This window comes from Paramormyrops kingsleyae, chromosome 11 (assembly GCF_048594095.1).
Source record: "Paramormyrops kingsleyae isolate MSU_618 chromosome 11, PKINGS_0.4, whole genome shotgun sequence".
NCBI lineage: Eukaryota > Metazoa > Chordata > Actinopteri > Osteoglossiformes > Mormyridae > Paramormyrops > Paramormyrops kingsleyae.
Window position 1 is genome coordinate 18,158,844 of NC_132807.1, and position 13,384 is coordinate 18,172,227.

A 13,384-nucleotide genomic window follows, 5' to 3' on the forward strand; every position below is an offset into this window, starting at 1 on the left:
AGCAGCTAATTATGCTAGCCTCTAGCACAAACTGCTTACTATGACAACTACAGATGACTGTGTTTCCAAATGGAAATGTGATTTTTGTACATTCTGGACTGCCGTGTGAGCAGATGTGCAATAAAGTGCAAGTTTTGGTTGGAGTATTATGTGCATGTTTTAATATTTTGTAAATAAATAATTATGCTATAGCTGACCCGATTTAAACATGGCAAAAAAATTTCTTTATTCACAAATTAAATGTAATTAAATTCTCTCTTTTTCATTAAACCTCCGTCTCTTACAGACACCTGAAGATGGATCTCCTGAGCAGGCTAAGATTTTCACTGATGGTTTTTTGAACATGCTCATCACATGCCATCTGCGTTCCTTTTTGTTAAATATTTACCATAGCAGTACTAACAGATGCAATACTTGTAATGTGCGGTACAGGATCGGAAGGCATTTCAAAAAGTCTTACCAAATCTACAAATACATGCAATTAAATTTTATTTTCCAAAACTTTTATTCACATCCTTAGACAAAATACTTATTTTATCCGATTAGTTGATCAATCGTAAAAATAAATCGATAGCTGCAGCCAGAATAGCAATAAAATGAAATGATCCTTTATTTGCCATATGAACACGTACAAGTACAGATACACTGGAATGCTTCTTTTTGCACATCCCACCTTGTTCTCCTTTGAAATACACACAGCTGACAGCGAAGCTTGGGGTCTGAGTGCAGGTCAGCCATTTATCCAGCGCCCCTGAAGAATTTGGTGGGCTCAAGGGCCCAATGGAGCTGTGACTATTCTGCTGAGGCTCGAACTGACAACCACAGGCTGGGAGGCCTAACTCACCGAGCCCCACAGAGTGCCCCCCCCCCCTCCAGTTTATAAGATTAGCTTCCTAACCTTTTGCAGGACCCTCCATCACTGTAACAGAGATTATGATGAGCCTTTGCCTCCAGTTTTGCTCCTACTGCTCCTCGTCCTTTCATCTTTTGTCTTGCCATCTGATGAACACACACCCAGCTCCTCCTGCCTCCGCGGATCCCTCTCATCGAGCTCCCTGCGCAGCTGTTCCAGCGCCTCCCTTTCCCGCTCGATGGCCCGGCCCTCCTGCTCCTGGGCCCTCCTCAGCTGCTCTATGGCCTGCCTCTCAGACTCCAGAGCTTGGCTCTCCTGCTCCTGAATCCTGCGCAGCTGCTCCATCAGCTCCTTCTCTTGCTGGAGAACCTGGGCCTCCTGGTCTCTGGTCCTCTTCATCTCCTGCTCCTGGGCCCTCCGCAGCTGTTCCGTCAGCTCCCGCTGCTGCTCCAGAGCTCGTGCCTCTTGCTGCTGGGCTCTCCTCAGCTGCTCTGTCAGCTCTCTCTCTCGCTGCAGTGCCTGGGCCTCCTGCTCCAAGGCCCTCCTTATCTGCTCCTGCTCTGACTGCCCCACTGTTATGACATTCAGAACATCTGAATGGGAGAAAACAGAATGTGAGAACAGTGATGGTGTTTGCCACCACTGAAACCATCTATTTGCACTTATTTGTTTGGGGGCCGCCTTTTGGTCAGTAACGAGACTAAGTAATAAATATACACATTTCTTATTTGGGAGATGCTGAAGCAGCATGTTCTGCTAATCAGCCAGTTAGCTATGATCTTCTGACTCTACTCCAGTGTTTCCCAATCCAGTCCACGGGGAACCCTATACAGTCCACGTTTTTGCTTCCTCTCAGCTCCCAGCACACCCACACCAGATATTCGGTGTTCCTGATTGGCTGGGATGGAGGGAGCAAAAATATGGAAAATATGGGTTCCCTGAGGACTGGGTTAGGAAATACTGCTCTACTCGATAGTTATTTATTTGTTGAATGTGAGTAGGGACTGGAGCCCCCCAAGTGACTTTTTTGAAGGGGATCCAGAAACAACAAATCAGCCCCTTCCAGAGAACCTGATAAAAACAAGTTCCCTACAGAATCACCTGCATTTCTTCCAGTGCTCCTGCCAGCTTCCTCTTGCAAAGATGGCCGCCCCAAAGCACAATGCATCGTGGGCCCTGCTACCCGCTGCTCCGGGCTCTGTCCCGTTGCTCTGCTTTCCACGTCGCTGTACTCCCTGGGGTGCTGGTTCTGTAAATGTTTGAGAAGGCGGATCTCATTGCCCCATCTTTGAACATAACAGGCAGAGTGCCAATCTGCTCTCCTGCCCTACTTGATAATACAGCCATACCACACTGAAGGGAGATGGGGCGTCATCACCAATCCCGCCGGCTATATCGTTAAACTCTTCTTTCTTCAGCACTCTCTGTACTGTGATTCCTCCTCCAACCGCAGAATCTGAGCTTTCTGGAAGAAATGGGGGGAAAAAAAAAACACTATGTACAATCATCAAAACATTTCACCATTGTGGGAACATCAAAGTGTACTTACACAGACTTAGATGGTATAACCCTACTATGCACCTAGGCTATATGGCATAGCCTAGATAATGATAAAAAGTACATTAAATAAATAACTTAATGCTTTGTATCGTCAGCATTATGTGCTGTACATGACCGTGTGTGTGCTACACTTTTACATGGCCGGTGGCACAGTAGGTTTGTTTACACCAGCATCACCACAACCACGAGAAATGTGTTGTGCTATGACAACATGACAGCTATAATGTCACTAAGTGACAGGAATTTTTCAGCTCCATTTGTCATTGACCAAAATATAGTTTTAAAAAACTGCATTTTGAAATCCTGGTTCTGCTGGCACAAGGCTACACATAAGCTGCAGGTTGCTTCCAGCTTCAAAATTTCCAAGACAGCAGAACACAAGAACAAGTTGACACAAGAACAAGAACACTGAGAATGACCAAAAACCAGCCAGGTAAAGGGCAGAAGCAACTTTCTAATGACAGAGATGATTGTTTCTCATGAATTGGAGGATGACATGCATAGGAGAGTGACCTTCAAAAGCAATGGGCGCCTAAGTGCAGGTGTGAAGTGCACTGCAAGTTCGTATTAGGTTCCTAGAAGCAGGACTTAACTTCCATGAAGCACCAGGCTTTTTTTCTCTCTCTCCCCTTCTCCCCATGGTGATTGATGTCTGTTATTGTTACGCTTGTTGTTTCTGTATCCCTCCCCCCCCGTTTTTCTTTTCTTTTCCTTTTTCCACGGAACGGGTGAGTTCGGAGCGGCCACACTCTTTGCTCTTGAATGTAATGTAAAATAAAGTTGTCCTCCGAAGAGGGGGGGTGGTGGTGGGCAATAAAACTTCCATGAAGCAGAGAAGCCCCTCGTTAATGAGAAACACAGCAGAACCAGGCTGCAGTTGGTAAATAATATTCACACGTGTGCAGACACCCACCCTGCTGGGGGCAGCACATGGCTCAGTGGGCTAAACCTGTGTGTCTGTGATCAGAAGGTTGCTGGTTCAAACCCAGCTTCGGCATGGGTTTGAACTGATTCATCCTTGAGCAAAGCCCTGGGCACCATAACAGGTGGCAGCCCTTTGCTGTAGCTTACACTTGCCTACAAAGAGTAAGCTGGGAGAGGCGTAAAGAGAATTTCCAAAAGGGGATCAACAAAGTATCAATATAAAGTATCAATTATTATATAAAATAGAGAAATGAGTACAACAAAGATTCTTCCAGAACAGTATATCCAAAATTGACTTGCTGATAAATGCTAAATACAATTTTTTTGTTGAAAGCTAAAATCCTCTTCAGATTCCTTTTGGGTAGCAAAAACAGATGCTAACATAGGGTTTTGTTAAAGCTAAGTGGCATAAAGCAAATGTTCAATCAATTTGATTCAATCCAATAAGAATGAGACATGAGGTACTATATCACACCACATGCTTAAAAAGCTCCTCTACATGAACTGTCACCTTATCATGATGGAGGAGTTTGTGTGCCCTCTGTGATCCTAGGAGCTATGTGGTTGGGGACAATAGTCCGTGGTTGGTACTCCCAAGGCAAATCTGTCCTAGGTGAGCGGTCAGACCCCCATGATGGTTACCATAGAGGCAGATGTAACACCTGCTCAGATTGGGGACACTGGGACCCTGCCCTGGAGCCAGACCTGGGGAGTGAGCTTGTGAGGGAAAGCCTGGTGGCCGGGCCTCTACTCATGGGGCTCGGCCTAGTATAGCCCAAAAGGGTTACATAGGTCCACCCTCCTGTGGACCCCCCACCTGCAGGCGGAGCTGTGCCGTTCGGGTTCTATGTAAATCAGGTGGCAGTCAAAAGGCAGGGGCTTCAGCAGACCGACTGTCGGCAACCAAATCTGGCTATAGGTTCATGGAATGTAAAGTCTTTAGTTGGAAACAAGCCTGAGCTGGTGTGGGATGTAGAGATACCAACTAGTGTCGCACTCACCTCACAGCTTGGGCTCTGGAAACAAACTCCTGGGTAGGGGCTGGACTCTATTCCACTCTGGAGTTACCCATGGTGAGAAGGGGCGGGCAGCTGTGGGCCTACTTGTATACCCCTGGTTTGGCCAGTATGTTGAAATTTACCCCAGTGAACAAGAGAGCTGCCTTCCTTTTGTTTGGTGGTATGTACCAAAAACCAGTTCAGGAGTATCCAACCTTCTTGGGAGACCTTAGATGTGGTGCTGGTCGGCACCCTCTCTGGGGACTCCATTGTTCTGCTAGGGGACTTTAAAGATCACATGGGTAGCAACAGTGAAACCTGGAAGGGTGCGACTGGGAGGAACGGCCTGCTTGATCCAAACCCCAGCGGTGCTCTGTTATTGGATTTCTGTGCTAACCACAGTTCCACAAAAAAACACCATGTTTGAGCACAAGTGCACCTGTCACCAGAACACCCTAGGCCACAGTTTGAGGATAGATTTTGTAATTGGATCATCAGATTTGCATCTGCATGTTTCAGACACTCGGGTGAAGAGAGGAACTGAGAGGTCAAAAGAGTTGGGCCTGATGGTGAACACCAGCGGTAAAGGGAGCCTTCAAACTGAAGGACGTCTTCCGAGCTTGGTCAGCTTGTGGTACTTCTGAAGCAGCTGACAGCTTTGGCAACAAAAACTCCAATGTGGGAGAAAGGACTTTTAGCCGGCTTCAAAGATTCTAGAAAACTGTCAGGTGACTAAGGAGGAGGAAGCAAGGCTTTACCCATGCCGTTTACAGAACCGTTGACCTCAAATGAGAATATAATCAGGCTGTGGAAGGAGTATTTTGAGGACCTCCCGAATTCCACTGACACGCCTTCCTTGGAGGAAGTAGAGTTGGAAGACTGAGGAGGACTTACCCATCACAGAGGTTGAGGTCACTGAAGTAGTCAAAAAAAACACTCTCTGCTGGTAGGGCTCCAGGGGTGGATGAGATTTGCCCTAAATTCTTGAAAGCTCTTGATGTTATTGGGCTGTGTGGACTGACACGCCTCTAACATTGCATGGAGGTTGGGGACAGTACCTTTGGATTGGCAGACTGGGGTGGTGGTTCCAGTCTTTAAGAAAGGGAACTGGAGGATATGTTCCAACCTCACGAGGACCACACTCCTCAGCCTCCTTGGGAAGGTCTATGCCGGGGTACCGGAAAGGAGGGTTCACCTGTTCGGCAAACCTTGGATCCAAGATGAACAATACAAATTTCATCCTGCATAAACAGAGCAAGAGTTTGGTTCGCATTGCCAGTAACAACTCAGACTTTTTCCTGGTGGTTGTTGGACTTTGTCACCGATTCTGTTCATAACATTTATGGACAGAATTTCTAGGCAAAGCCAAGAGATGGAGGGGGTTCAGCTTGGTGACCAGAGGATCACATCTTTACTTTTTGTAGATGTGGTCCTGTTGGCTTCATTGGGCTGTGACCTTCAGCATGCACGGAGATTGTTTGCAGCTGAGTGTGAGGCAGCAATGATGAGGATCAGCAACTCCAAGGCTATGATTCTCAACTGGAAAAGGATGAATTGCACTCTCCTGGTATGAGATGAGTTACTGCCTCAAGTGGAGGAGTTTAAGTATCTTGGGGTCTTGTCACTTTCTTCCCTCACTCGTGAACAAGTGGATCAATGCCGTGTCAGCAGTAATGAGGATGCTGTACCATTCTGTCGTGGTGGAGAGCTGAGTTGGAAGGCAAAGCTTTTGATTTACCAGTCGATCTATGTTCCTATCCTCACTTATGGTCACAAGGTTTGGGTAGTGACCGAAAGAATGTGATCACGGACACAAGTGGCAGATATGAGTTTCCTTCACAGGGTGTTTGGGCTCAGCCTTGGAGATAGGGTGAGGAGAACAGACATTTGGGAGGAGCTCAAAGTAGAGCTGTTGCTCCTCCACACAGAAAGGAGTCAGTTGAAGTGGTTTGGGCATCTGTGTAGGCATCTCCTGGACACCTCCCTGGGGAGGTTGTCTGGGCATGTCTAACTGGAAGGAGACTCTGGGGCAGACCCAGGACATGGAGAGATTATATCTCTCAGCTGGCATAGGAACACCTTGTATTCCCCTGGTTGAGCTGGAGGAGGTGGCTGGTGAGAGGGATGCCTGGGCATCCCAACTTAGACTGCTGCCCCTTAGACACAAATCTACAAAGTCAATGGAAACAAACTGGAAAAGCCATTAAACAAAGCACAAAATCTTTTTTGCGGAACACATGGATATAGTTCCTTCAAAATAAAACCACCTTCTCCCTTTCAAAGTACAAAAAATACATAACTGAAAAGAAAAGCTGAAAATAAAACTCACATGCCATGTTTCAGGACAGCTTTAAATTAAACATGTGCCAAAACATAAATTAGAATCTTTTTATTTGAGGAATATATGGGTGTTGTTTAGGGCCGGGAATCAACCCTGACCTCAAATTCGATTCTAATCATTAGTACCTGATTCGATCCTATTTTGACTGTATTCAATCTATGTCAGACACGTTCATTAATATGTGATCAAACCAGATCTGTTGTCATTGTTTTTACAACAGGCACAGCACTGTAAGCATTACCATTGCAAAGCGTTTAAGTTACCATTAAATCCCTGCTGAAAAAAAACCCAGAATATACCAGCATGTTGCATTTTGGTGCTGGTGCACTACCATCATAAATTAAATATTGCAGGTGGACAAGCTTCATGTGCAGGTACACCAGCACAGCTATTCTGGTCAACCAGTTACACCAGTACCTACCCAGCACTAACCAGCAAGCACCAGCCTAGAGTCTATGCTGTTTCTTTTCCCAGCATGGATGACAAAAATAAGATAATGGAAAAACAATATATAAGAAGCATGAAATTTATTATTGTACTCACCTGTGAATACACCAAAATATTTTGTCCACATTTTTAATTCGGCAGTTCTTGTACCGAACCAGAAATAAGTATTACTCATGTTTGGGAAAAAAAAAAAACAATATTCTTATTACTGACAGCAGGTCACATCCAATAACTTCCATTTTCTATTTACACTGTTTGCTTTTATTTCATTTTATTTATTTTGCTTTTATATTATGTTACTTCTTGTCACCTTAAGTAGTGTACTGAAAATTATTGGTGTGAGAATAAAAGCCTACTTGGCTTGCTTGCATTCACGTCCTTGGAGTACTCCATTACCATAACTGACGATGTACCAAGATGGCGCCGTGAGGCGACTGCGCAATACTGTTGCAACCCTTGTACAGGTGAGAGATATGGTAGCGCCACTTGTACAATAAGGGCCCCGATATACTTCACACGAGGCCACGCATACACAACGTGACGCATATGCATTGCAGACAGCGTACTGACTGTACTTGTACGCGTAGTTTACATCTGGAGGATTAAATGTCACGTCCACCAGGGGGCAGTGCAAGAAAACCATCTTGGTCTGCTTTGTTTCCGGATTCATGCAAAAGTAACGGTGGTAAACACATTACATAATCCCGAAAAGGAGCGTCCATAAAAATTGCAGAGCTAGCTAAGTTTTGTTTCCTATAGCTATATAAAAGTTCTAGCGCTGCTGCTCTTCTCAGAACGAGACACATTCACATTTTCATGTCTTAATACAATACTTTCGTAAATATAAATTATTTATGGGTTAATATTTTTCATTTAGATATTTCTTTAGCTATATGTGAATGAGATGGTCCGTTGCCTGCTTCTGTGATGTCTTAACTGCATAATTTACATCTTCCTCAAAGTCATTCTCTACGACGAGAGCATGTCTCTGGTCAAATGGAGTTCTCTTCAGTGTCCGAGATTCGATGTAGGCTTCAAGGTTTATTGGGATTCCTAATTCTTTCATATACTTTTTGTGGTAAATAGTCACCACGCCTTCCCAGGTCTTCGTAAAATTATTATATTGTCTCTGATTTACATATTACAGCCAGCTGAGTTCGGAGTGGTGAGGACATTTTGCACTGATTGGTCAGCACAGTTACAAGTAGTGAAGTGGAGAGTGAAGGACAAATGGTTGCAGAGTAGAACGAACTTTACTCAGATAGAAGGGGTGAGGGTGAAGACTGTCGCTATAGAATGCTTTCTGAGAAACTTAAACTGCTGTTAAATTTTGAAGATGCTGTACACAGAGGGACAAAACAGTGCTCACAGCATTTTCTCTCTTGCCTCTGAAAACATACAGTTCTTCCGGCGATTGATTCTTTAAAAAAAAAAAAAAAAATTAGATGTTACTTTAATACTAACTACCGGATATAAACACATAGTCCCGTGACAAAAGGTGACCATACTGCCACCCCTATTTTTGGTGGTACTGCATCTTGCGTACACATTGCATTAACTCCTCATGTAGGTGTACCTACGATGCATGGAATGAACACAGAAAATGTGTGCTGGCCATGATACATACGCATATGCGAAGTGAGCATCAAGTATAAATCAGCCCTTAGATGACTGATGCAGGTAAAAATCGAAGAAAACATTTTCAAAGCCATGGGGAAAAAAGCATAAATTTAATTGGGATTTTGTGAATTGATATCAAACCATCAAAACCAGGAATGAGATTGATCATAAAAATCTGCATTTCCCCCCACCCCTAGTCACTACCAATTAAAGCTAGAACATTGTGCATCTACATAGTAAACATTGCAACTTCTACATTGAAAATCTTATTTTAGGCCTTTTGACCAGAAACTGAAAACTTTAGTTCACATGATCACATTGTACCATCCAATGTATCTAGCCGGGCTCACCTGATGAACTCATGGTACCTATTGCAGTGACCATCCTGCCAACCAGGTTGAGCAGAGCATTAGTTGTCTCCTCCATGTGCTGTAGCATCCTCTTTTCTCTCTCCTCAGCCTTCTCATCAGCCCTCTTCATATGCGCAAGGAGATCTGGTGTGTCTGGTGCCTTCCTTTTTCCTGATTAAGAAATATCACTTTGTACTGAAGTCTAACAAATCACGAATCCCACAATTATCAGTGTTTCATAATCCAGTACTCAGAAACCAGCAGAAGGTCTGTCTCCCAGCTTGCACCACACTTATAGCAAATATGCCGTGCACAAGATTTGAACTCTGGCGGACCGAGTGTTAATGTAGGATAGTTCACCATGGCAAATTGTCGTGAGGTTAATAGTACTTTATGACCTCCTTCACTGTCGTCATGTTTGCTCTAGTGGATGTGTTGCTTAACATCAATGGCAACATAAAGGACTCATGGAAGTATGTGGGCAGTAAAGACTAATTCATACTTCACATTTCCACTTGCACCTTTGGGCTGATAGTCATCCGCGTGGCAGCTTGTGTTCCCGATTCAGGGGCGGCATCTTTCAAAGGACACAGTCTATGTAGCCTTTGTAGGCTGAAGCCTAGTTCATACTTTACTTTTTCTGCGTGCGCTTTCGGTCTGCGGACAGTCATGTGTGTGGCCGCTTGTGTTTATAAGTACATTTGGCTGTAGATGGTCGCGGTTGGTGCATGCATACAACAGTGATATTCCAGCACATCAAGATAGAGAAGATGTATTGCAACCAACAAACAAACAAGAAGTAGCGAAACTGGTACATTTCTATGAACAGTTTAAAAGTTATTAGGTCGAGGCTTGCGCAGTATTATGTTAAATAGGCAATAAGTATTACAGTAATAAGGCATCCTCATACAGCTGCCATAACTATTACAACTATTATTCCTCTACCCTTTTGTCGTTGACCGCTGATCTGTGAATGTATTGGCCTTGAGTCCTTGGAAGGGTCGCACAATGAATCTTGGGATCTCAGCAAAAGGGTAACGCATTTCTAGGCTGCATTTGAAAGAGCCTTTGAAACAGAATAGCCTTGTTGAGCTGCTGTGACATATTCTGTCTTCGAATGCAGCTTTAAAGCCTTCATACTTCACTTTTCTGTGCGCACTTTCTGTTGTGCAAGGGGGGAAATGACATAAATTTTGTCATCGGGGTTGGCTGCAGTCCGTGCACATATAGCGCAGTTTGTGTCTAGTGGAACCATGCCCATCTAATGTGCATGCGCAAGATAATCGACTAGATATATCCAGTAGTTGACATCAACTTTGTCCTTTCAATTTGTTCAAGATCAATGATATATTCCACCTGTGTCTTTATTATGTATTTCTATACAAAAATCTTTTGTTACAAGAATCAAACAGTACCTTCAATGAGAAATGTGATCGAGCATAGGTAAATATTTAAAATATTTATCGTCTATGTTGTTTGCGACACACAGCCAACATCTGTTAAGTAGTCTTACAAAAATGTTGTTTTTAAAAACCCGAGAAGACTTAAAACGTGTTGTTAAAGAACCTTCACTACCTGCTTTTGCGTAAGGCGTCATTCAGACCAAGAAGACGACATATGCCCTCTGCTGGTCTGGAAGAATATAATTCGGACACAGCCAAAAAATCTGGGCTACACGCGCACCGAACACAGCCAACCCTTGATGGCGATATTTACGTCACTTCCTCTGGTCCGCAACTATACGTACGCGCGGAAAATGGAAGCAAAAATTGCCCTTAATTACATCTTTCGAAAAGGACATGTTTTAGTACATAAAAGGAGCATAAGTGAGCCTTTAGTTGCTAACACTAACTCGGGCACGGTTTGCGATCACACTGGATTCAGACCAGCTGAACCGTGCCCGGGCCCACTTCTAACGGACCCGGGCACGGTAAGGATAGCCTAGCGAAAGTACTTGTTAAAACGGAAAAGGCAGGTTATAACTTAAGCATACTTACTTCTCCTTGGTCGTGGTTGCTCTTGAGGTGGGGCGACTTCTGTAGAAATGCTAGCAAAAGATTCAGGATCCTCAAGGACGCCATTTGAGTCTAAAGGCATTATTAGACAAAAAAATAATCGTTTAATCCCAATTACTCATTGGGGGCATCGTTGAATTGCTATTGGATGAGGCAATTTAAAAAGTAAGCAGTGTATAGTTTATAATCAGTGACAGCGTTACGTTACAGCATATTTGGATCTCAAAAAACTAACACTAACCGAAAGCAGAACAATATTGCAAATTGCGTGACGGTTTACTAAAGACATGATCCACAGTTTGTCCTTCTTGAACATTAAGAAAAATCGAACACATAACGACATTAACGAAAAAGGTTTTGAGAAGAAAAAAATAAAATCAAACGTAGGGATGCCATCGACCTACCCTGCGCGTCCGAAGCCAAAGGCGTGCTCGATCCGCTCGCGCGTTCCTCCAGATATTCTGTGGCCGAATTTAGCGCTCCAGACTGCAGGTCTGCTGGCCTACAACCCAGAACACCATCGAGGAGGTCGAAGCATTTCGCTAAATTGGACCTTTTGCCTAGTTTCGTTTTCCCGTCGCGATATTCTTTTTTCATTTTCTTGATCTTGTTTATTATTTGTTCCGGCGTTCTCACATAACCAGCCTTTGCTAACTTTTCCGCCAATTCAGCGTACAGTTTACTTTTCCTAGGAGAATTTTCAAATTTGGTTTGGAACTCAGTTGATGTCCAAATCGACACCAAAACCTTGGTTTCTAATGGAGACCAGAGATAAGGCTTTACAGCTTCTGTATTCGCCTCCATGTTTATTTCGCGCCTGTGGAAAATGTTGCCAAAAGATCTCACGAGAAATCGCTATTGGCTCTCTGAAATGTCGCTAGATTGCGCGATTACGTCATGCAATACGCAATCACGTTTAGTCTGCATACGTCACGCCGCTGAACGACATAACATTGTCTGTGTTATTACAGTTTGAATATACACTGCCCGTTCAAAAAAAGGTCACCACCTGGATTTAACTAAGCAAATAGGTAAGAGTCTCCCATTGGATAATTACTGCATGGATTGTTTCAGCTGGCAACACGTTACTTAACCCTAACTCATTCAGTGAGTAGCTTCTCATTTCTTAAACAACCATGTCGGAAGACACATCCTGTGGTCGTGGAAAAGATGTTAATCTGTTTCGGAAGGGTCAAATTATCGGCATGCATCAAGCAATGAAAACATCTAAGGAGATTGCTGAAACTACTAAAATTGGGTTAAGAACTGTCCAACGCATTATTAAAAACTGGAAGGATAGTGGGGAACCATCATCTACGAGGAAATCATGTGGTCGGAAAAAAATCTTGAATGATCGTGATCGGCGATCACTTAAACGTTTGGTGAAATCAAATCGTAAAAGAACAACAGTAGAACTTACGGCTATGTTTAATAGTGAAAGTAAGAGCATTTCCTCACGCACAATGCGAAGGGAACTCAAAGGATTGGGACTAAACAGCTGTGTAGCCTTAAGAAAACCACTTATCAGTCAGGCAAATCGGAAAAAAAGGCTTCAATTTGCTAGGGAGCATAAAGATTTGACTCGAGGATGGCAAGATGGCGAACTGAGCGGTTGTACGTTTAAAAACGCAGTAAGAATTCCTCAAAAATTTAGTAAGAATTCTTCCTCCAAAGATGAACTGCTAGGGTAGCTTGTGATATGTCAAACAAAGTTAAGGTACCAGATTCCCAGGATAGGAGTCAACTTACAAAGAGTAGTATTCCCAATACAAAGGAAAAGCAGACTAACAACAAGCTTGTTAGTAATAATCAAGATTCTTCTAAACAAGTTAACATTAAAGAGGTTGCACCTGCTACGGCAGCACTTCTACAGCACGACTACGGGATGGAAGTTACTTCAGATGGCCCTGACAAACAATTTTGACAAACTGGACGACACACCACTTTGCACACAATCTAAGGCCTCCCATATTCAGAAATGGATTACACGAAATGAGGAAACATTAATCGAGTCCATCTTGTCTGCAGTGAATGCTTTATGCTCCAGATTTGATAAGCAAAAAGAAAAATTGAATGACATCAATGCTCAGATTAAGAACAGTATGATAATCTCTAGTTTAGCCACAGAACTGGAATTTAATGCAGCAGAAATTAAAGAATGTAAAAACAAAGTGTCTGCTCTTGATAAAAAAGTAGAAGCCCTACAAAGAGAGAACTGTTTTTAAAGAAAGGTTGGCTGACTGATACAGAAGATGCTGGAACTTGAGAGGGAAAGG

At 43.5% G+C, this 13,384-nt stretch overlaps 1 protein-coding gene across 1 annotated transcript; it reads right to left on the reverse strand.

Annotated features, from left to right (window-relative positions):
- Positions 1-586: 586 nt before the first annotated feature.
- LOC111846759 (uncharacterized) lies at positions 587-12,012 on the reverse strand. The gene is made up of 6 exons (XM_023817309.2): positions 11,513-12,012; positions 11,091-11,180; positions 9,094-9,264; positions 2,203-2,318; positions 1,955-2,102; positions 587-1,446 (listed from the first exon to the last, which is right to left on the reverse strand). The coding sequence occupies exons 1-6, from the start codon at positions 11,910-11,912 to the stop codon at positions 932-934; spliced, it is 1,440 nt and encodes a 479-aa protein (XP_023673077.2). The 5' UTR covers positions 11,913-12,012; the 3' UTR covers positions 587-931.
- Positions 12,013-13,384: the final 1,372 nt, after the last annotated feature.